The sequence below is a fragment of the Manihot esculenta genome, chromosome 1, assembly GCF_001659605.2.
Source record: "Manihot esculenta cultivar AM560-2 chromosome 1, M.esculenta_v8, whole genome shotgun sequence".
NCBI lineage: Eukaryota > Viridiplantae > Streptophyta > Magnoliopsida > Malpighiales > Euphorbiaceae > Manihot > Manihot esculenta.
In genome coordinates, this window is record NC_035161.2 from 41,369,087 (window position 1) to 41,391,274 (window position 22,188).

Genomic DNA, 22,188 nt, shown 5'->3' on the forward strand with positions numbered 1-22,188 from the left:
GAAAACATTATTCAGCCCCAGAGTGAATGGAGCTTCTTTCATATTTGTTAAAAAAAATACTGTTTAGTCAATGTAATTTTAGTTATATACATTATTTAATTATTTCATTAAATATTTTTTTTTCAAATACCCATATATTTGCTCTTTGTCTTCATATAATATAAGACAGAAAACACTAATTTACTTTTTTTTTTTTTGTAAAAGTAAAATATTCTTTGTAAAAATACTAATAAAATAGAAAATCTATATTAAGAAAAATTCTAACGGTTGAAATAAAGGTGTTTATTATTATTTGATTTAATGCATTGCCATCTTAGATAAATTAGGTGAATGTTAAACTAGCAAGGAATTCCAATCGTGGGTCAATAAAAGTCTAGATAGCAATTTTTTTTTATAATTTTACATATTTATATTATTTAAAATAAATTATTCAATAATTTATTAAAAAAATTAAATAATTAAAATTTATAAAATATAAATATTTTAATTAAATGATTTTGAAATAATAACAGCCCAAGACAAAGATAATAATTCTCCCAAATGTTAATATTCATTTTCATTTTTTAAATGAACAGATTGCTCCTATTCTAACACAGGTAGTAACAGAGACATCATCATCGTCGTCGTCATCAAACCTAGAGAGTCAAAGCCCGACACCCTTCTTCTCTTTCCCATTTTATCTCTCTCTCCAAAACACGCGCGTACACCTACCTTCTTCATTTTTTTTTTCTTTTTATGCAGATTTTTTTTCTTTCTCTTCGAATCCTAACTTCCTTTTCAAGGTACGGTTATGGTCTCTGTCTCTAATTACAATCTTTATTTTTGGGTTTACCATTATTCACCAGATACGTCGTCTTAATTTCCCAATTAGCTATCAAAACCGAGCTTCCCTCTTGCTTGGAACTTAATCTCAAGGCTCTTAGTGGGCTACTTATTACGTTTGAACTTGAAAATGGCGCTCGGTGTAAACCCTAGTTTTGATTTGGCGCTATATCACTGCGTTGTTATTTTTAGATTTGGCGGCTTTAGGTGGGAATTTTTTTTTTTTCATTCGGTAATATTGGTGGTATTGGCGTATTTGGTTTTTGACTTTGTGTCCTTTAAGTTGTAAGCAGTCTAGCTTGCTATGTTGGAGGGAAGAAAAGTTAAAATTTGAGCTCTTGTTGATGGATATTTAAGCTTACACGATATAGAACGAAGTAATAACGTTAAAATATTGGATTGTTTACTACGAAGGCAACTGATTTGTTGTTTGATTGAAATTTCTGGGACGTCATCTCTAGAGTAATGGGTTTTTTCATATTCTAGCTTCAGTGTTCTATCAATTTAAATTTTATGTTTGCAGCATTGATCTTTGGAATACTACTTATGCTCTTTCCAGGGTTAATAAGCATTAGCAACTTTAAAATGATCTTTTTCTTATTTACTTCTTTTATAAATTTAAATTTCACACAAATAAAAATACGTACAGCAGAGTTAAGTTTGCAGCATCTTCAAGTCCAAACTGCTATAACGTTGACAATACAATAGATTAAAAGATGACTGCCAGTTGAGTTACTTCAAAGTGTTACTCTTGACATTTTTCTTGGAGTTTGGGGAACAAATACTTCAATATAGATGTTAGTAGTTTCAAACTAACCAAATCTAAATACTTCTCTTTTCACCTTTTTCTTATTTTATTTTTTAATTCTTAATAAAATTTCTGTGCTGATGTTAGCCTAAGATTAGTAATGTGACATGAGATGATTACTCCACAAAACTAAATGTTTTACATCTGTACGTGTACTTATTTCTTTAGTTTTAAAATGTTATAATACAAAACTGATGTGCTGTATTTAAGTTTAACGTGGATGAAAAAGTATAATGTAGTATGCAATCTTGATCTTTAAGTATGAGCAATTTCGAATTCAAATATTTTCACTCTGAAACACCTTTAAAATCTATCTGAAATTTTGTTAATTAGTGGAAACTGGAAACTATTAATTTTAACTTGTACAAATGGGATTTCTTTGTACTATTATTTTTTAATCATGGTGGATTCATCCCTATGTTCCTTTGTGCATTCTTGATTATTTATGACTCTCTAGCAGGCTGTTTCTTCTATTTACCGTCCAAAATGTCAGAGAGCAGCATGTAATGTCATATAATGGTTTTGTACTTGGTGTCTAAGAATATGTTACTTGGGAGAAAAGTCAATTCACGTTATGCAGTGGTTGGTGGAAGTTTATCATAGCCTTTCATGCATGCTGTCCAAAATTTGTACTTCCTGTTTGTTGGATGCCATTCAAGTCTATATATATTTTTACTTTAGCTTTGGACATTAAATGAAATGCAGTTTAGCTTCTACACCTTCTTGTAGCGGTTTGATGTTGGGAGCAGTATGCCGGTGACAGTTTGGAGAAATGCAAAGGTATCATGCTCCCAGCTGCACTGGTGCAGTTAATAATCCAATTGGTGTGGCATCTGTCAGGGATACTGGCAGGGCTGATTCGTCCTCATTGCCAGCTATTAATTCAAGGTAAATCAATTAGATTTTTCCATTTCATTTATTGTAACATGCATATTCCTTGTTTTGTGCTGATTATAAAGTAATATGGCCTGCTAATTTTTTTGTGATTTTTATTAAGCAATAGTTCATTAGTATTTTCTGAAACTAAGAGCGTTCAATCTCTATGTGCACTCATTTTCTTGTTGTAATTACCATTAATTGGGTCCAAAATCTAAATACATGTCCTGATTCTTTATGTTTATTTATGGTAATAACACATACTATAATAATTTATATTTCTTCCATTCATTCTATCTGTTAAAATTGTGATGCAATGTTCCAAATTCCATTTATCTGTGCTTTGATTGTCTAACATAAAATCAGGGGATAGCAGGCCTAATTCTCTAGTATTTCTATAATATGCATATTATTTGTTATGGATGGACATCCTCTTTTCATTCCTTATCTGGGCTGATATCAAGTGGGAAGAGGTGTTGTTTTTTCTTTAAAATAGATTATAGTCAATTTAGTTATCTTCAAAGAGCTATGCCATTCTCAACATTCTAGATGGCTAATTTACTGTTTATGATGCTATAGCTCAGTCAGTTTCTGTATCATGCAGGCGGCCACCATCACTGTCTGCATACAAGTTGAAGTGTGATAAAGAGCCTTTGAATTCCCGGTAAAGTCAGCATTAGCAGGGATTCTTGTTCAGTTTGATTATTTCTCAAGTTCTCTGAATGATTTGAGTTAGTAATTTAATAGCATGCAACAGTATCCAATGACTTTTCTTACTCTTTGCTTTTTATCTTTTGTTATACTAAATTTTGTTGGATATCAGATATGGTTCTTATCCTTGTTATGCATGGTTGTATTTTAAATCTCAGACTTGGCCCCCCTGACTTTCATCCCCAGATTCCAAATTGCCCTGAGGAAACTCTTATCAGAGAATATGTGCAGTCTGGATACAGGGAGACAGTTGAAGGACTTGAGGTATGCTTCTAATGATTAAAGTTCATCGCTTTTTTACTTATGTCACACTGCATGTCCATGGTTGGCTTGTTCAGTTTGTATTGGGACTTTGATGGCTGCTGTATAGTGCTTATTAATGTGTTATTAGTATCTACATGGAACTATATAAATGATCCTAGCTGTCAGTTTGCCATATTCTTATGTTAGTTTACTTGCTGAGCTGTCAGGAAGCTAGAGAGGTCTCATTGACTCATGTTCAAGCCTTTAGTAAGCCTGTGGTCTTTAAATGCAGAGAGGTGAATATTTTTATATTTGAAGCGTTGGCATTCTTATCCTTAGTTTTTAAAAAATATGAATTAAAAGAAAACTGCTTCATTAAAATGACGTGCACTTGGTGATAGTTGAGCCTCACTTCTTTCTGCACTCTGCAGGCAATTAGAAAATGTCTGCGGGCCATTAATGAGTCTCGTGCACAGAAGCGGAAGGTAAAACACCTGTTCTTTCTTAGTAAAGGTGATGTTTTTATTTTTCAACCCCCTTTCTTTTGGCATTAGTCGTTGCTTTCCTGTGTGGTTTTATGCTGATCAAGTTTGTATGTGAAAAGCTTTTCCCAATCTGCACGTATTTAGAAAATTTCATGAATGAACATGAACCTACACATTTATTCTCAATATGACAGGCTGGTCAAGTTTATGGTGTGCCCCTTTCTGGGTCATTATTAACTAAGCCAGGTGTCTATCCTGAGCAAAGGCCATGCAGTGAAGACTTCAAGAAAAAATGGATTGAGGTATATATTCTTTTGTGTTCCACTAGTTGTGGAATTTATTTTTCCATTCTGAACTGATAGTAACCTACTTCTTTTCCTTTTGAAGTTCCACTAAAAAATATCATTTATGTCACTATGAACTGATAGTAAGCTTACTCCTTTCCTCTTTGCTACACACGCTCTCTCTCTCTGCTTATTCTTGCTCTGTTCTGGGTAACTGTTTGTTTGTTCTGCGACTCTGTATGTTGGCTTAGGTGAAAAGTGTTCTTTTCAGATTATCCCAAAAGTTCTAAGTTAAGCTCATCTAAGCCCAAAAATAATTTTTTTTGGTGCTAAATTTCTGGTTTTATTGATTTAGATAAAAAAAACAAGAAGCTCAATTTCATGATGTTTTTAGCTAAATTTCTTGATATCTTGATCTAACTCCAAAAGATCAAGAAGCTCAATTTCATGATTTTTTAAGCTAAATTTCTTGAGATTTTGATCTAGCCCAAAAGATCAAGAAGCTCAGTTTCTTGATTTTCTCGAGTTTTGGGCTAAATTGAGCTTAAACTGAAATTTCTGGGCTAATTTGAATAAAAAGTTTGAAGTGGGCTAAATTGAACTTCTCCTATAAGTACAGGGGTGAAATTGAGCATTAATCCAAAAGGCATTGTAAGATGTCTGCATTACTAGGGAACTTAGCTGGTTGAATTCACTTAATAAAAGCCAAAGCATAGTTTCAAAACGCATTTGATTATGTTTCATTGGATGATGATTGCAGTCTCATTTGATCTTAATTTCAAAATTCTGTTATAATGAAAGGTTCAGAACTGGTTACTCTTTCGATTGGTAAGTGTAAATAAATCACTGAAGATAGTTGCAAGCGGAACTTGCCTCTCCTATTTGGTTAAATTGCATATACTAACGGTCTTTGGTAGTGTAATTCTTCCAAATTTCATTTGTCTAGTAATTTCCAGAGACTATATAGCTGTAGCTGGTTGTATCTTGATGCTTCTGAACTGTTATGCTTAAGAAATTGGGAAATTTAAGTTGTTATTGGAACAGGGAATTCAGGATGAGAAATGGGGTTAAAACATCTTCTTGAGCTATTTTACTTATCTTGTAGTCTGTTTCAAATTATAATAGCACTAGTCTGTAATAAACATTGGTACTATAAAAAATAGAATTGGTTATTATGAATGTCAGTGTTTTGTTATTACTTTAATCTTAATGATAGGAAGCTTGAAGTCCGCAACAATTAACCTAATATAGGCTAGACATTTAATGGCTCTGCCACTAAACAGGAATTTGACAATGTGGCAGAGGTGGCTTTTGATACAAGCTGTATACCTTGGAAAATGTTTCTGTGAATGCAAGGTTAGGCTATATTTTATTTACCAATGCAAGTGCTATGCTGGTACTGCTACTTACTTATTTGTACTATTTGGTTCTGGGCTTCTGGCTATAGAAACATGATACTATCAGGTGCATTCTGGGATGAATATGTGTTTTAGGTTTTAAAGCTTAATTGGCTTCTTTACCATTGCCTTTTTGTGTGCTAGGGATTATCACAACCACATAAGCGGCTGCAATGTTTGGCCGACCATGTGCCTCACGGATACAGGAGGAAATCCCTTTTTGAAGTTCTTATCAGGAATAATGTTCCATTACCAAGAGCAACATGGTTTATCAAAGTAACTTACCTCAATCAGGTAGAGTTGCTTAAATATTATCATCTATGTTCGGATGCCCTTAGTTGACTGCTTTTAGTAGCACATTATGGGCGTCTTTTGCAGGTCCGCCCTAGTTCTGCCGGTATCTCACCTGGCACCCCTGATAAAACTCAGTTGTCACGGACAGAGCTTTGGACAAAAGATGTCATTGAGTACTTGCAGATGCTATTGGATGAATTCTTCTCGAGAAGTAATTCCCAGTCTGCTTCACACAGTAGAGATAGATCTCCTCAAATGTTATATGCTGGGTCAGTACAGCACAGGAGTGATCCAGAACCAGTATTTATTGATGGTGAGGAGCCTTCCCTATATTTTAGGTGGTGGTATGTAGTACGGCTCTTGCATTGGCACCACGCTGAAGGGCTTCTTCTTCCTTCTGTAATTATTGACTGGGTTCTTAGTCAACTGCAGGTACTGTTCTAATTGTGCCAATTTCTTTGTTCCGAGTTCATTTAAGATAAGAAGGGTTTTTTCCCCTTTGCTGTGCAGATTGTTTGCATTATTTAATTGTTCTTTTTACTTGTGCTTTTCCAGAAAAAGGATGTACTCGAGATTTTGCAGTTGCTGTTATCAATCATCTATGGTGTTCTAGATACCATTGTTTTATCTCAAACTTATGTACGTGCTCTTGTAGGAATAGCAATTCGTTACATTCGTGAACCTTCTCCAGGTGGATCAGATTTGGTAGATAATTCTCGAAGGGCTTATACAATGTCTGCTTTAATTGAGTTGCTTCGGTATTTGATTTTGGCTGTACCAGATACATTTGTTGCTTTGGATTGCTTCCCTTTTCCGCCAAGCGTATTGTCTTATGGAGTAAATGATGGGGCTTTTGTGTCAAAGGTGTCTGAGGAGGCAAGAAAGACCAAAGATCATTCAGCCGGAGTTGTTGGCATGTTCAGAAATAAAGGTCTTGATGCTCAATATCAGTCCTTATCCTTTGATCAGGTTGTTTCTTCCATCCAGAAACAGGCAGATAACCTTGCGAAGGCTTCTTGCCCTGGCTATCTGGTTCATAGTGTAGCCACAGCTGTACAACCGTTGGATAAAGTGCTTTTGCAGGGAGACATTAGAGAGGCTTATAGTTTTCTGTTTGAAAATTTTTGTGATGGAGCTGTTGATGAATGTTGGATTGAAGAAGTCAGTCCTTGCCTAAGATCATCACTGAAATGGATTGGAACTGTGAGCTTGTCATTTGTTTGTTCTGTATTTTTCCTATGTGAGTGGGCAACATGTGACTATAGGGATTTTCGGGCTGCTCCACCTCTTGATCTGAAGTTCACTGGCAAAAAGGATTTTTCTCAGGTTCATATTGCAAGTTGGCTTCTTAAGTTACAGATGAGAGATTTGCAAAGTAAGCCTCGACGGAAGAATGAGAGATCCATCGGAATCAACAGTCTTGCCGAAGGTCTCAGTCACCATAATTATGTTGGCAGGGTTCGCGTGGGAAATGGGTATGAAAATAAGGGAAACTCAAAAAATGTGACTGGAAAAAATGGTAATTCATCAGATATATTTGAGAGCCCAGGTCCGTTACATGATATTATAGTTTGTTGGATTGATCAACATGAAGTTCAAAAAGGAGAAGGCTTGAAGCGTCTTCAGCTGCTCATAGTGGAACTCATACGATCTGGGATTTTCTGCCCCCATTCATATGTAAGGCAGCTGATAATTAGTGGAATTATGGATCCAAGAGAGCCTCTAGGTGACCATAACCGACGGAAGAGACATTCTCAAATATTGAAACAACTTCCTGGACTCTTTGTCCATGATGTTCTGGAAGAGGCAAGGATTGTAGAAGGATCAGAACTTTTGGAAGTCATGCACGTTTACTCAAATGAACGCCGTCTCCTACTGCGTGGGTTCCTTTGTGAGCAATACCAAAATTCATCCAAATCGAATATATCAATGCAGAAGCAAAAGTATCACCTAACATGCTTAAAGGATGGTGGTTCTGCTGCTTCTTTTGATCAGTGGAAAATTATACAGTCCTGCTCAAATACTTTGACTTCTAAGAAAGTCAAGTCCAATGCTGACATTGAGGAACTGAAGACTTCCATTTTATTGCTGTTTCAGATTCCTAACTTGTCCACAACTTCAGATGTTGAACTGGATGAATCTCAAGGGAGTGTTAAGAGGGCTGCTGAGTCAAATTCCAGTGGAGTGGATTCAGTTGAAGCTACACCAGGGTCTGAGGATTGTAGGAGGGCAAAGAGACAAAAGTTAAATGAGAAGAAGAGCTCTTGTTTTCAGGGTCATTCTCCAATATCGGATGATGAAGATACATGGTGGATGGGGAAGGGGCACAAATCCTTAGACTTGTCCAAAGTTGATATACCACAGAAGTCATCCAAACAGGTCTCTAAGGGTAGGCAAAAGGTTGTGCGTAAAAGTCTAGCTCAATTAACAGCTGCTAGGATTGAGGGTAGCCAGGGAGCTTCTGCAAGTCATGTTTGTGATAATAGGGTTGGCTGTCCTGATCAGAAAAATGGAACGGAAGGAGAAACTCTCAAGTCAGTGGATGGAATCAGAACATTGCAGGGTGGAGATATTGCTTCAATTGCAAAAGCTTTAAAGCAAATGCGTTATCTAGAGAAGAGGTCTATTACTGTTTGGTTGGTAACTACTGTTAAACAGCTTGTTGAGGAGACTGAAAGGAATGTTGCCAAGGCCAACCAGTTCACTAGGCCTTTTGTTTCTGCTGATAATAGAAGCTCCATTCGATGGAAGCTTGGTGAGGATCAGCTTTCTGCTGTATTGTATTTGATGGATGTTTGTAATGATTTAGTTTCTGCATCCAAGTTACTGCTCTGGTTGTTGCCAAAGGTAATCAGCAATGCCAGTCCTACAATTAACAGTGGGAGGAATGTGATGCTGCTGCAAAGAAATGTGGAGAACCATGCATGTGAAGTGGGAGAGGCATTTTTGTTATCATGCCTCCGAAGGTGAGCTTTCAAAATTTGTTTAATTGTAAAGTTTTAATTGTTCTATGCTGAGAATATATTTATGCTCTTTATTTCTTGTTACACATGATGCACTTATTGGCTTGTATTTCATAAAAAGTTGAATTTGTTTGTGTCATTTGTTGGATTGCAGTTCTGCGGTTATAGAGTGCATTCAACGCTGAGTAGTGCTATATTGACACTTTTGTTTTTGGCATTAATGCTTAGTTTTAGTTCTTCTTCTTCATCTGTCTGTAGCGGCGAATTAAGTTTCCTAGAAAACATTATTCTGAAAGTTAATTTTATACTTTTCCTCTCACATTAATTTAGAGTTTTGTATAGAAATTGCATTATTCAACAGATACATTTTGACCCAAGTGTCTGTTCCTATAATATATATTCTGTTTCTCTATGCACACCATTCTTGTCCCTATCATTGTTCTCCATTGATTGGCTTGCATATCAGTAAGTAAATCTTTGATGAAGAAATTTGATTCTGCTTTTATGTGCCTTCCAATGGTTTCTTCCAGGTACGAGACCATACTTGTTGCCACAGATCTGATTCCTGAAGTCTTGACAGCTGCAATGCAATGTGTTGCCGTATTACTGGCTTCTGGTGGCAGGGTTTCAGGTTCTGCAATCTTAACTTATTCTCGGTATTTGTTGAAGAAATATGCCAACATGCCAAGTGTCTTTGAATGGGACAAGAATTTTAAAGCAACTTGTGATAAGAGACTTCTTTCTGAACTTGAACCTAGTCGATCATTGGATGGACAGTTTGGATTTCCACTTGGAGTTCCTGCAGGAGTTGAAGATCTTGATAATTTTCTCCGTCAAAAGATAAGTGGCAATCGGATAACTAGAGCTGGTATCAGCATGAAAGATATAGTTCAAAGGCACATTGATGATGCTTTTCACTATTACTTTGGTAAAGAGAGAAAGTTCTTTAATGCTGGTACACAAAAAGGTCCTGGATATGAAAAATCTGATGGTGGTTACCAGATCGCTCAACATGTAATTGTGGGATTACTGGATTGCTTTAGGCAGACTGGTGGTGCTGCTCAAGAAGGGGACCCTTCTTTGGTCTCTTCTGCTGTATCTGCTATAGTCAATAATATTGGACCAACTATGGCAAAAATGCCTGATTTTATAGTGCCATCTAACCATTCAAATTCTTCATCCGCTATGGCTTCATTAACTATTGCTAAACGTATTTTGCGGATCCATATAAGCTGCCTTTGTCTGCTTAAGGAAGCCCTTGGAGAGCGCCAGAGCCGGGTTTTTGAGATAGCACTAGCAGCAGAAGCTTTTTCTGCTCTTGCTACAGCTTTTTCTCCAGGAAAGTCTTCTCGAAGTCAGTTTCAACTGTCTCCTGAAGATTCTAATGTGAAAAATGATATGTCAAACAATTCTGTGAGATCTGCAAGGGTAACAAAAATTGCTGCGGCAATCTCTGCTCTTGTTGTTGGGGCTGTCATTCATGGTGTTGCGAGCTTGGAGAGAATGGTAAATGTCTTTAGATTAAAGGAAGGATTAGATGTAATTCAGTTTATAAGGACTATAAAATCCAATCCAAATGGAAACACCTGTCCAATTCCAGCTTTCAAGGTGGACGACTCCATTGAAGTTTATGTGCATTGGTTTAGGCTGCTTGTTGGGAACTGCAGAACTTTATTTGATGGTTTAATTGTGGAACTCCTTGGTGAACCATCTGTAGTTGCTCTTTCAAGGATGCAGCGAATGCTCCCTCTTAATTTGGTGTTTCCACCTGCCTATTCTATATTTGCCTTTGTTATATGGAGACAAATTATTCTTAGCAAAGATCTTGCAAACCGTGAAGACATAATTCAACTGTATCGATCTTTGACAATGGCCATAGGTGATGCTATTAAGCACCATCCATTTCGGGATGTATGTTTGAGAGACAGTCGAGGTTTTTATGATATTGTAGCTACAGATGCCAGTGATGCTGAGTTTGCTGCCATGTTAAGTGGTTTGGACTTGCAGTCTAAATCTGCAGCATTTGTCCCCCTTCGTGGAAGGCTATTTTTAAATGCCATTATTGATTGTAAAATGCCAGTGTCTATGTCCACTCAGGATGATAGCAATCGAGCTTCTGGACCTGGTGGATCTAAAGGACAACATACAGAGAACAAAACAAAGCTTCTGGATAAGATTGTGAATGTATTGGACACTCTGCAGCCTGCAAAATTCCATTGGCAGTGGGTTGAACTCAGGTTGCTTTTGAATGAACAAGCCCTTGTTGAAAAGCTCGAGGCTCAAGATATATCTCTTGCAGATGCTATCCGTGCATCTTCACCTGGTCCTGAAAAAGCTGCTGCTTCTGAAAATGAGAACAATTTCATTGTGATCATACTCACAAGATTATTGGTCAGACCTGATGCTGCTCCCCTTTTCTCAGAGCTGGTTCATGTTTTTGGGAGGTCACTAGAAGATTCAATGTTATTGCAGGCTAAATGGTTCTTAGGAGGCCAAGATGTTCTTTTGGGACGAAAAACCATTAGACAACGTCTTATTAGTATTGCAGAGAGTAAAAGTCTTTCAACTAAAGCTCAGTTCTCGAAGCCGTGGGGTTGGTGTAGGTCGGATTTTGATCCTCTAACAAACAGAGGAGACAAGAAGTTTGAGGTCACCTCCCTTGAAGAAGGAGAGGTTGTTGAAGATGGCTCAGACACAAAAAAATCTGGAAAAGGGTCAACTCAAATGCTTAATTCTGATGGCTTCAGCGTGAGCCAGCAGTCCAAAACTGAAAGGGCTTTCATTGAACTGGTCCTTCCCTGCATAGATCAAGGTTCTGATGAGTCACGCAATGCATTTGCAAGTGATTTGATCAAGCAATTGAATAATATTGAGCAACAGATAAATACAGCCGCTCGCAGTGCAAGCAAGCAGGCAGGATCAGTTTCTTCTGGACTGGAAGGTCCTGCAAGTAAGAGTAGCAATCGCAAAGTTATAAGAGGTGGTAGTGCAGGAATGAATAGACGGACTGCAGGAGCTGCTGATTCTGCTTTGCCACCCCCTGCAGCCTTGAGAGCTTCCATGTCACTGCGGTTGCAGTTATTGCTGAGATTGCTTCCTATCATATGCACAGATGGGTAATTGTTTAAATAATTTCATATTTCATCATTACTCTTTCATTGAACTTGCTTTCTATTGTTACAATTTTAATTTTTGTGTGCCTTTTTTGCATTTTTATCAGTTATTCTTTTATGGACTCTCAGTAGTTGTGTGGATAGTTTGGTCATTAGTTGTGTCATGTCAGCTAAAATGCTGCTCTTTTTTCTGTGATACATTTTATATGCATTTTCTGTAGGTATGCATAGGTATACTGTGTCAACATCAGATCCCAAATGGACCACCAAAATTTTGTAAGTTGCGTGTGCAGAGCACTATGTTTGGCAAAATAATTATGGGTTTAGTCAAAATAGATTGTATCCATGTTGTAATTTTCCTGCCTACTGCCTAGTGCATAGAGGTGTCACTCTAAAGGGACAGACACATATCTAGGTTGATGGTTTTATTTATATAATGTGTTCTAGTTTCTTCCTCATTTATCTATAGATTTTGTGTTCCTTGATGCGTTTATTTTTTAAAAAAATTGCATCGGAGAATACTCAACTTTTGCTTTGTGTACACTTTCTGGACTTGTCAGGGAGCCTTCAGGACGGAACATGAGGCACATGCTTGCATCTGTCATACTTCGCCTCCTTGGTAATCGTGTTGTGCATGAGGATGCAGACCTCTCATTCTCTCCACTGCAAAGTTCTCAATCTAAGATGGAGTTTGAGTCTCCATTAGAAACTCCGTCTGCAGATTTATGTGGTGAAAGTCTGTTTGATCGGCTGTTGTTGGTCCTTCATGGATTGTTAAGCAACAAGCAGCCTATTTGGCTGAAGTCAAGGTCTTCCTCCAAGTTAATGAATGATTTTTCTGGGGACTCTCCTGGACTTGATCGTGAGGTGTTGGAGAGTTTACAGGTTTGTTCTCTGATGATATGCTGTTTGCATAAAAAAAAAAAGTTGTTTCTGCAAATGTCTTTTCATTTCCTTTCTTTTCTTTTTTAAAGTGGCTACTTTCAGATATGTATAGGTGCTTTATGAATGTTACCAGATCACCAATTGACACAATAATGGAAGGAATTATTTGACCATTAATTTTTTGCCTATGGTTGACATGGAGAACCCTAAATGGGTTCTCGATGATATGATTAATACAGTAGGCTAACATAAATTCATCAGCATAATCAACAACCCAGTATAAAAGAAAAAAGTGGGACTTCTCTGTTACAATGCTGCCAATGAGATCTGATTATAAGTGTAGAAGGATAATATTTGTTGTTGTATCACAATAAAGATTATAATCTATTTATACATGAGAGACAATATCTAAACAGGAAGGAAAATCAAGTCTATGATTATACAATCCCTAAGATTAAGTAATTAACCCATCTATCAATATTTACTTCCTATATTAACATATTTACTTCCTATAACCTATAACACTCCCCTTTAAGTTGGAGCATAAATGTTAATCATACCCAACTTGTTGCATATATAATCAACTCGAGTTCCATTTAGAGCTTTAGTGAAGATATCTCCTAATTGTTCTCCAGTTCGGATATGTCCTGTTGATATTATCTTTTGTTGGACCTTTTCACGAATAAAATGACAATCAATCTCGATGTGTTTAGTCCTCTCGTGAAATACTGGATTAGAGGCAATGTGGATAGCTGCTTGATTATCACACCACAACTTAGTAGAGACCGAATTTGTGAACCCAATTTCTTCTAATAGTTGACGTACCCACAAGACTTCACAAACAGTTTGTGCCATGGCTCGATATTCAGATTCAGCACTAGAACAGGAGACTACATTTTGCTTCTTACTTTTCCATGAGACTTCACAAACAGTTTGTGCCATGGCTCAATATTCAGATTCAGCACTAGAACGGGAGACTATATTTTGCTTCTTACTTTTCCATGAGACCAAGTTACCTCCCATAAAAACACAATACCCAGTAGTTGACCTCTTATCAACCTTCGAGCCTGCCCAATCAGCATCAGAAAAATATTCAATATTTGAGTGCCCATGGTTACCATAGAATAGCCCTCGCCCTGGGGCCCCTTTAAGGTAACAAATAATCTGTCCCAAAGCATCCCACTGGGCAACAGTAGGAGAGGACATAAACTGACTTACCACACTTACTGAGTATGCAATATCAGGATGTAACAGCCCGCTTACCGGACCATCACCGGCACTAGGATCCAGATCGGCTTAAGGCCGCCGGGACCCGTAGTAAGCCTACTGTCAACTCTGTGTACCTGATAAATCCCATACATGATCATACTTAAGCTTAAAACTGTTACTTACTCTTTCTGATTCTTTTGTTTTTTTCTTTCTTTCCTTTTCTAACTTTTCTTTTCTTGCAACTTTTCTCATCAACTAAGCCTGGACTATGCATGCTCTGTCTGTATGCACTCAAAGAGTGATACCTGCTATGGTACCATACAGTGACTACAGAGATAGAAAGACTACCATGCACCAAGCTTAGCTCATCATCATCACAACATTATCTCAATCATATATAACATAAAAGGATCATGTGCAAAGGGATAACAAGCACTAGGGCCAAGCACAACGCTATAACTCACTATATAACTTACTATTACATCATTACTATACATTACATAAACTCTGTATTGTACATCATTATCATGTCCACTACTCTATACTATTACATATGCCTTTTACCCTTGCTATCTCTTTCCTTTTCTCTTCTCTGAGGCCCTGAAAAATGGGGTTAGGGAGAGGGATGAGCTGCTAAAGCCCAGTGAGCGGAATCTATAAAAATCACATTTCAAACATGCTATCATATGATGCGATCACGGCACAAACATTTCACATCTCGGATTGGACATGATCCCAAAACTCCCTCTGTCAGTGCCCGGCCCCCAAAGGAGCTCACACAGGTCTTTCACTAACTACTCATGGTGCCCGACCCTATAAGGGCTCTCACAGGACTCATCCAAGGTAAATGCCCGGCCCCAAAGGAGCTCACACAGGACATACAATAATGACAGACTTATGGGCTATTGAGATCGCCTCGGTCCAACCCACATATACAAGTAATAATGCAATGCATCAACTTAGTGAATACTAATGCAAAGCATCCTACATAAACATGGCATTGATGATGCATGAATCATGCTAAAACAGTTCTTAACTTTTGAAAATAGTTCTGTTCCACTCACCTCTGTCAACTGCTGAGCAGTCTCTGTAACTCTAACTCTGTGGGCCTCCTTGGTCTCTCGGGTCCGTACCTACACAGGTGGACTCAAATGAGGACCAACCTTACTTAAACATAACTCTTACTATCTCCCCAAAACCCTTCTAAAACATCATAGGCATGCATGGAAAAATGGGTAAAAGAAGGCTGGACTGGGCACTTTCGGCGGCTGGTTCGGCGGCCGAAACCTCCCTCCAGAGACGAAACTCATGCACTTTCGGCGGCCGAACTTCCTCTTTCGGCGGCCGAAAGTCTCTTTCTCACCCAAAAGCCTAGCTTTCGGGGGCAAGGTTTGGCAGCCGAACCTGCCTCCACAAGGGGTTCGGCGGCCGAACCTTGCTTCGGCGGCCGAACCTGGATTCTCCAGAAAGGTAGAATCCGAGCACAACTCATGCTCTCAGCCTCCAAACTCCTAGCAAACACCCATAACATGCATACCAACACTTCTCAACTAACATATAACATAACTCATGCATATAGAGGCCTAAAAACTAGTTCAAGCCCCAAAAACTACAACAAAACGCATATGAGCCACATATGCTCAAACTCATGCTTATACCCCAAAACATGCCATAAACCTCTCAAAAACTTCTAAAACTTGCTTTAAACATAAGGGGAGGTGAGGATCCATGCTTACCTCTGGCAGAACTAGAGGATTGATGATCCAAGCTTGGAGATGGGGAAAAACTCACTCAAACTCTCCAAGTGCTCAACTTTGCTTCCTTTTGCTCAAATCTCTAAAACAAAGCTCAAATCAAGTTAAAACATGCAAGATTGGAGGAAAACATGAGAAATCACACCAAGGAGAGCTTGAACCTACCTTTGACCCAAAAACAGAGTGTTTAACACTCAAATCTCGGGCAAAAGGGGCTTTTGTAGTGGCCAACCTACCCTTCCTTCGGCGGCCTAACGTGCATGCGAAACCATGCAACTTTCGGCGGCCGAACTTCACCTTCGGCGGCCGAACCTGGCTTTTGTCCCCTTGGCCTTTTCATTTCAAAACTCAATTTTCTTAACTCAAAAACATGTAAACATGATAACAACACTAAAATACCCTTAGGGCAAACTCCGACATCCTCGAATCCCGACTTCCAACGGAAAATCCGCCAGAAAGTAGGAATTCCGATACCGGGGTCTAGCCGGGTATTACATTCTCCCCCCCTTAAGAACATTCGTCCCTGAATGTTCCTCTCTAACTCAAACATACTCCAAACATAACATAAGGCACATAAAGAACAAAAGAAACTCGAACTAACCTCAAAAGAGATGGGGGTACTGTCGGAGCATAGACTCCCTTGTCTCCCAGGTGCACTCTTCGATATTATGGTGGTTCCAGAGGACTTTTACCATCGGGATCTCCTTGTTCCTTAGCTTTCTGATCTGGGTGTCAATGATCCGCACTGGTTGTTCTACATACGTGAGATCACCTAGGATCTCCACATCTGGTTCGCTGAGAACCTTACTCGGATCTGACACAAACTTCCTTAGCATCGAAACATGGAAGACTGGATGGATTCTTTCCATAGACCTAGGCAAATCAAGCTTATACGACACATTTCCGATCTTCTGCAAAATCTCAAAAGGTCCAATGTACCGCGGAGCCAGTTTACCCTTCCTCCCAAAACGAACCACCCCTTTCATTGGAGACACCTTCAACAAGACTAGATCCCCCTCCTCAAACTCTATGTGCTTTCTGCGAACGTCTGCATAGCTCTTCTGCCGACTAACAGCAGTCTTGAGTCTCTCTCTGATGATGGGCACCACCCTGTTCGTGATCTCTACTAACTCAGGCCCTGCTAGGGACCTTTCTCCAACCTCTTCCCAACAAACGGGTGACCTGCACTTCCTCCCATACAGAGCTTCATATGGGGCCATCCCTATGCTAGCATGATGACTATTGTTGTAGGCAAACTCCACTAAGGGTAGATGCTGCCTCCAAGAGCCGCCAAAATCTAGCACGCACATGCGAAGCATATCTTCTATGGTTTGGATGGTCCTCTCTGACTGTCCGTCAGTCTGTGGATGGAAAGCAGTGCTGAAGTCTAATCTCGTGCCCATAGCCTCTTGCAGACTTCGCCAAAACCTGGAGGTAAACTGGGGTCCTCTGTCAGACACTATAGAGACAGGAGCCCCATGTAACCTCACAACTTCCTCCACATATACCTGCGCTAGCTTGTCCACAGAGTAGCCGCTCCTGACAGGAATGAAGTGAGCAGATTTCGTCAGTCTATCCACTATCACCCATATGGAGTCTAGTCTGTTGGACGTCGCCGGTAAGCCCACTACAAAATCCATGGCTATGTTCTCCCATTTCCATTCTGGAATCGGCAGTGGGTTAAGCATTCCAGCCGGCTTCTGGTGCTCTAGCTTCACCCTTTGACATATCTCGCAGGCTGACACAAACTGTGCCACTTCTCTCTTCATTGATGGCCACCAATAAACTTTCTTTAGATCTTGATACATCTTGGTGGCTCCAGGGTGAATGCTATATCTCGCATTATGAGCTTCCCTCATAATGTCTCCTTTCAAACTGATGTCGTCTGGTACACATAGTCTATGCCCGTATCGGAGAATCCCTTGGTCGTCGAATCTGAACTCTTCGCTCTTGCCTGACTGAACAGTCCTGGCAATCTTGATCAACGCTGGATCCTCATGTTGTTTCTGAGCCACTTGCTCCAGAAACACGGGTGTAACTTTCATCTGTGCAATCAAAGCACCTGTACCAGTTAACTCTAACTGTAGCCCTTCCTCAACTAACCTGTAGAAGTCCTTCACCACCGGCCTCCTCTCTGCTGTAATGTGAGATAAACTGCCTAGTGATTTCCGGCTTAAGGCATCGGCTACAACATTTGCCTTTCCCGGATGATACTGGATCCTGCAATCATAATCACTAAGCAATTCCACCCACCGTCTCTGCCTCAAGTTTAACTCTCTCTGACTCAGGATGTGCTGTAGGCTCTTATGATCTGTAAAGATCTCACATTTCACCCCATAGAGGTAATGCCTCCACATCTTGAGTGCAAAGATAACAGCTGCCATCTCAAGATCGTGTGTTGGATAGTTCAGCTCGTGCTTCTTCAGCTGTCTAGAAGCATAAGCTATTACTCTGTCATTCTGCATTAACACACAACCCAATCCCACTCGGGACGCATCACAGAACACTGTGAAGTCTTCATCACTAGTAGGCAGAGCTAACACCGGTGCTGAAGTTAATCTTCTCTTTAACTCTTCAAAGCTCTCTTCACATTGGTCAGACCATGTGACTCTCTGGTTCTTTCTGGTTAATCTGGTCATAGGAGCCGCTATCTTAGAGAAGTCCTGAACGAACCTCCTGTAGTAGCCTGCCAAACCCAAGAAACTCTTGACCTCTGTCACTGTGGTGGGTCTAGGCCAATTGGCTACAGCTTCTATCTTCTTGGGGTCCACTGTTATACCTTGATCTGACACTACATGCCCCAAGAATGCAATGCTCCTTAGCCAGAACTCACACTTGGAGAACTTGGCATATAAACCATGCTCTCTCAAGGTCTGCAGGACTATCCTCAGATGATGGGCATGCTCCTCTGCATTCCTGGAATACACCAAGATATCATCTATGAAGACAATAACAAAGTGATCCAGGTACTCTCTGAAAACTCGGTTCATGAGATCCATGAATGCTGCAGGGGCGTTAGTCAACCCGAACGGCATCACTAAGAACTCATAATGCCCATATCTGGTCCTGAAAGCTGTCTTAGGTACATCCTCTTCCCTGATTCTCAGCTGATGATAGCCCGATCTCAGATCTATCTTAGAAAAACAACCTGCTCCTGCTAGCTGGTCGAATAGATCATCGATCCTGGGTAGAGGATACTTATTCTTGGTAGTGACTTTGTTCAACTGCCTGTAGTCGATACAAAGTCTAAGGGAGCCATCCTTCTTTCTGACAAACAGCACTGGAGCACCCCAGGGTGAGGTACTTGGACGGATGAAACCCTTGTCTACCAACTCTTGTAGCTGCTCTTTCAACTCCTTAAGCTCTGCTGGTGCCATCCTGTAGGGAGGAATAGAGATCGGTCTGGTACCAGGCACTAACTCGATCTCGAACTCTATTTCCCTACCAGGTGGTAGTCCTGGAAGCTCATCTGGAAACACATCTGGGAACTCTCTGACTACGGGCACTGAACTGGGGTCCCAACCTGACTGTCTAGCTCTCTCACATGAGCTAGATACCCCTGACATCCCCTCCTGAGCAACCTACGAGCCTGTAGGGCTGATATCAGACCTCTAGGCGTGCCCCTCCTGTCTCCTCTGAAGACAAACTCAGATCCATCCTCATCTCTGAACTTAACTACCTTGTCTCTGCAGTCCAAGGTAGCACCATATGCAGATAGCCAATCCATCCCTAGAATGACGTCAAAATCTGTCAACTCTAGAACCACAAGGTCAGCTGGAAGGCATCTACCATCTATAAATACTGGACTATGTCGACAGACTGTCTCTGCCAACGATGGATCACACTTAGGACCACTGACCCATAGGGGACACTCTAACCCAGACGTCATCAAACCCACTCTCTCTATGGCTCTGGGAGCAACAAAGGAATGCGAAGCACCAGGGTCGAACAAAGTATACACCTCAGAACACCCAATGAGGAGATTACCTGACACCACGGTGTTAGAAGTGTTTGCCTCCTGCTGTGTCATCGTGAAAATCCGCGCCGGAGCTGACGGACCTCCACCTCGGGGACCCGCAGATGAAGAGGCTGACCCTCTCCCTCTGCCTCTGCCCTGCGTCATACCTGAAACTGGTGGCTGTGGCATGCTAGCTGGAGCTGTCTGATGGGATGGTGCCGTGAAAGATGCCTGAGGGCACTCACGAGCCATGTGTCCCTCCTGGCCACACCTGTAACATCCTGTAATCCCAAAGCGACAAACTCCTCTGTGCGCTTTCCCGCACCTACTACACACTGGAACCTCTGAACCTGAACTCATGCCACTGCCTAATCCCAGACCTGCTTTAATCTTATTCCAGAACTTATTCTTCTTCGACTTCTGCGTGGAACCACTCCACTTCTTACCACTGGAAGTTGCTGCACCCTGTGAAGAGGGATCTGACTTACCCCTACCTGGGGTCTTAGAACCAGAAGACTGTGCCGGCTGCTGTTTCACTGTACCCTGTATAATGGCACTAGCCTCCATCCTCCGTGCTAAATCCACCACGGTGTGGAAACCCTCCCTCTCGGCTGCATGGATCAAAGAGGAATACCTGGAATGCAGTTTCATAGCATACCTCCTGGCCTTTTTCTGTTCCGTATCATAGGCCTGTCCTGCATACCGCAGCAACTCCAGAAACCTGTCAGTAAACTCATCAATACTCATATCCTCTGTCTGCTTGAGCTGCTCAAACTCTATCATCTTTAGCTCTTTCGAACTATCTGGAAATGCCCATCCGGCAAACTCATTAGCAAACTCCTCCCAAGACATGTTATCCAACCTAGGGTCCACATAGACGCCAAACCATTCCTTCGCCTTCTTACATTTTAAAGTGAACCCTGCCATCTGAATGGCTCTGGTATCATCTGCCCCTAGCTCATCTGCTATCATCTTGACTGCTTTAATGTACTCAAACGGATCATCTCCTGATTGATACTTAGGAGCATCTAACTTTAGGTAATCAGTCATCTTTACCTTGCTCCTCACAGATGGGCCAGGTTGAGGTGTTTGGATAACTGGGGCTTCTGGTTGTACCACTGGTGGTGGTGGGGGAGGTGCAGAACTTTCTGGTGTAGAGTATGCTGGACTAGGGTAAAAAGGTGAGGGTGGATACATGGGATATGGCGGATATGGGGGGTAATACGGTGGATAAGGCATATATGTGGAATATGGGTGAAAACTCGGATAATCCGATGTACCTCCCATCGAATATCCTGGGCCTTGTGGGTAGGGCTGATAGTGGGGTGGATAACCATACCCCGAGGCCTGACCGCCTCCCTGTGATGATCCCACATCCTCCTCCATAGTGCCAACACCTAACCCTCCATCCCTTCTTGGATCCACATCCATCTCTTCCCTTGTATCACTAGATCTTCTTCTCTGTTCTGTCTCCCTCCTGCTTTCATCAAAAAACCTTCTAGGGTCCCTTGATGATCTTTCTCTGCCTGCCCTTTGGGACATAGCTCTTGGCAAAGCAGGGGGACGCCCTTCCATACCCTCATTCTCGGGCGGAGCTCCAGTCAATCTAGCTGATCGACGGGTTCCTCTCATCTTAGCTTCTGAAAACAGAACATAACATATCATTAAATGCACATGTATAAGTCATGGCATTACATAGCATCAAGACAGGACTCAACATCCTATCCTAGTGGACATGATTTTCCTATTGTGCTTGCCCTCTAACACAACCTCTTTCCGATGTGAGATCTCTCTCATCCCTGAGCATCTTAGCTCAGCACACCGTACTCTAGAGGCCCTATGCTCTGATACCAATCTGTAACAGCCCGCTTACCGGACCATCACCGGCACTAGGATCCAGATCGGCTTAAGGCCGCCGGGACCCGTAGTAAGCCTACTGTCAACTCTGTGTACCTGATAAATCCCATACATGATCATACTTAAGCTTAAAACTGTTACTTACTCTTTCTGATTCTTTTGTTTTTTTCTTTCTTTCCTTTTCTAACTTTTCTTTTCTTGCAACTTTTCTCATCAACTAAGCCTGGACTATGCATGCTCTGTCTGTATGCACTCAAAGAGTGATACCTGCTATGGTACCATACAGTGACTACAGAGATAGAAAGACTACCATGCACCAAGCTTAGCTCATCATCATCACAACATTATCTCAATCATATATAACATAAAAGGATCATGTGCAAAGGGATAACAAGCACTAGGGCCAAGCACAACGCTATAACTCACTATATAACTTACTATTACATCATTACTATACATTACATAAACTCTGTATTGTACATCATTATCATGTCCACTACTCTATACTATTACATATGCCTTTTACCCT

At 40.5% G+C, this 22,188-nt stretch overlaps 1 protein-coding gene across 15 annotated transcripts in view; it reads left to right on the plus strand.

The window, feature by feature from the left end:
* The first annotated feature begins 573 nt into the window (after positions 1-573).
* Positions 574-22,188, plus strand: part of LOC110615471 (mediator of RNA polymerase II transcription subunit 12) — a 30,828-nt gene continuing 9,213 nt past the window's right edge. For 10 of the 15 annotated variants that reach the window (XR_002487963.2, XR_002487957.2, XR_002487966.2 and 7 more), the window contains exons 1-12: positions 575-782; positions 2,336-2,518; positions 3,111-3,170; positions 3,376-3,481; positions 3,688-3,756; positions 3,892-3,945; positions 4,140-4,247; positions 5,771-5,920; positions 6,005-6,352; positions 6,476-8,886; positions 9,414-11,999; positions 12,557-12,881. Coding sequence is in view for 7 of the 15 variants with exons in the window: in XM_021757319.2 (XP_021613011.1) it covers positions 2,403-2,518; positions 3,111-3,170; positions 3,376-3,481; positions 3,688-3,756; positions 3,892-3,945; positions 4,140-4,247; positions 5,771-5,920; positions 6,005-6,352; positions 6,476-8,886; positions 9,414-11,999; positions 12,557-12,881 (6,333 nt within the window). In the remaining 8 variants the exon portion in view is untranslated. The other 5 variants (XM_021757379.2, XM_021757327.2, XM_043949370.1 and 2 more) reach the window with 5 other exon arrangements.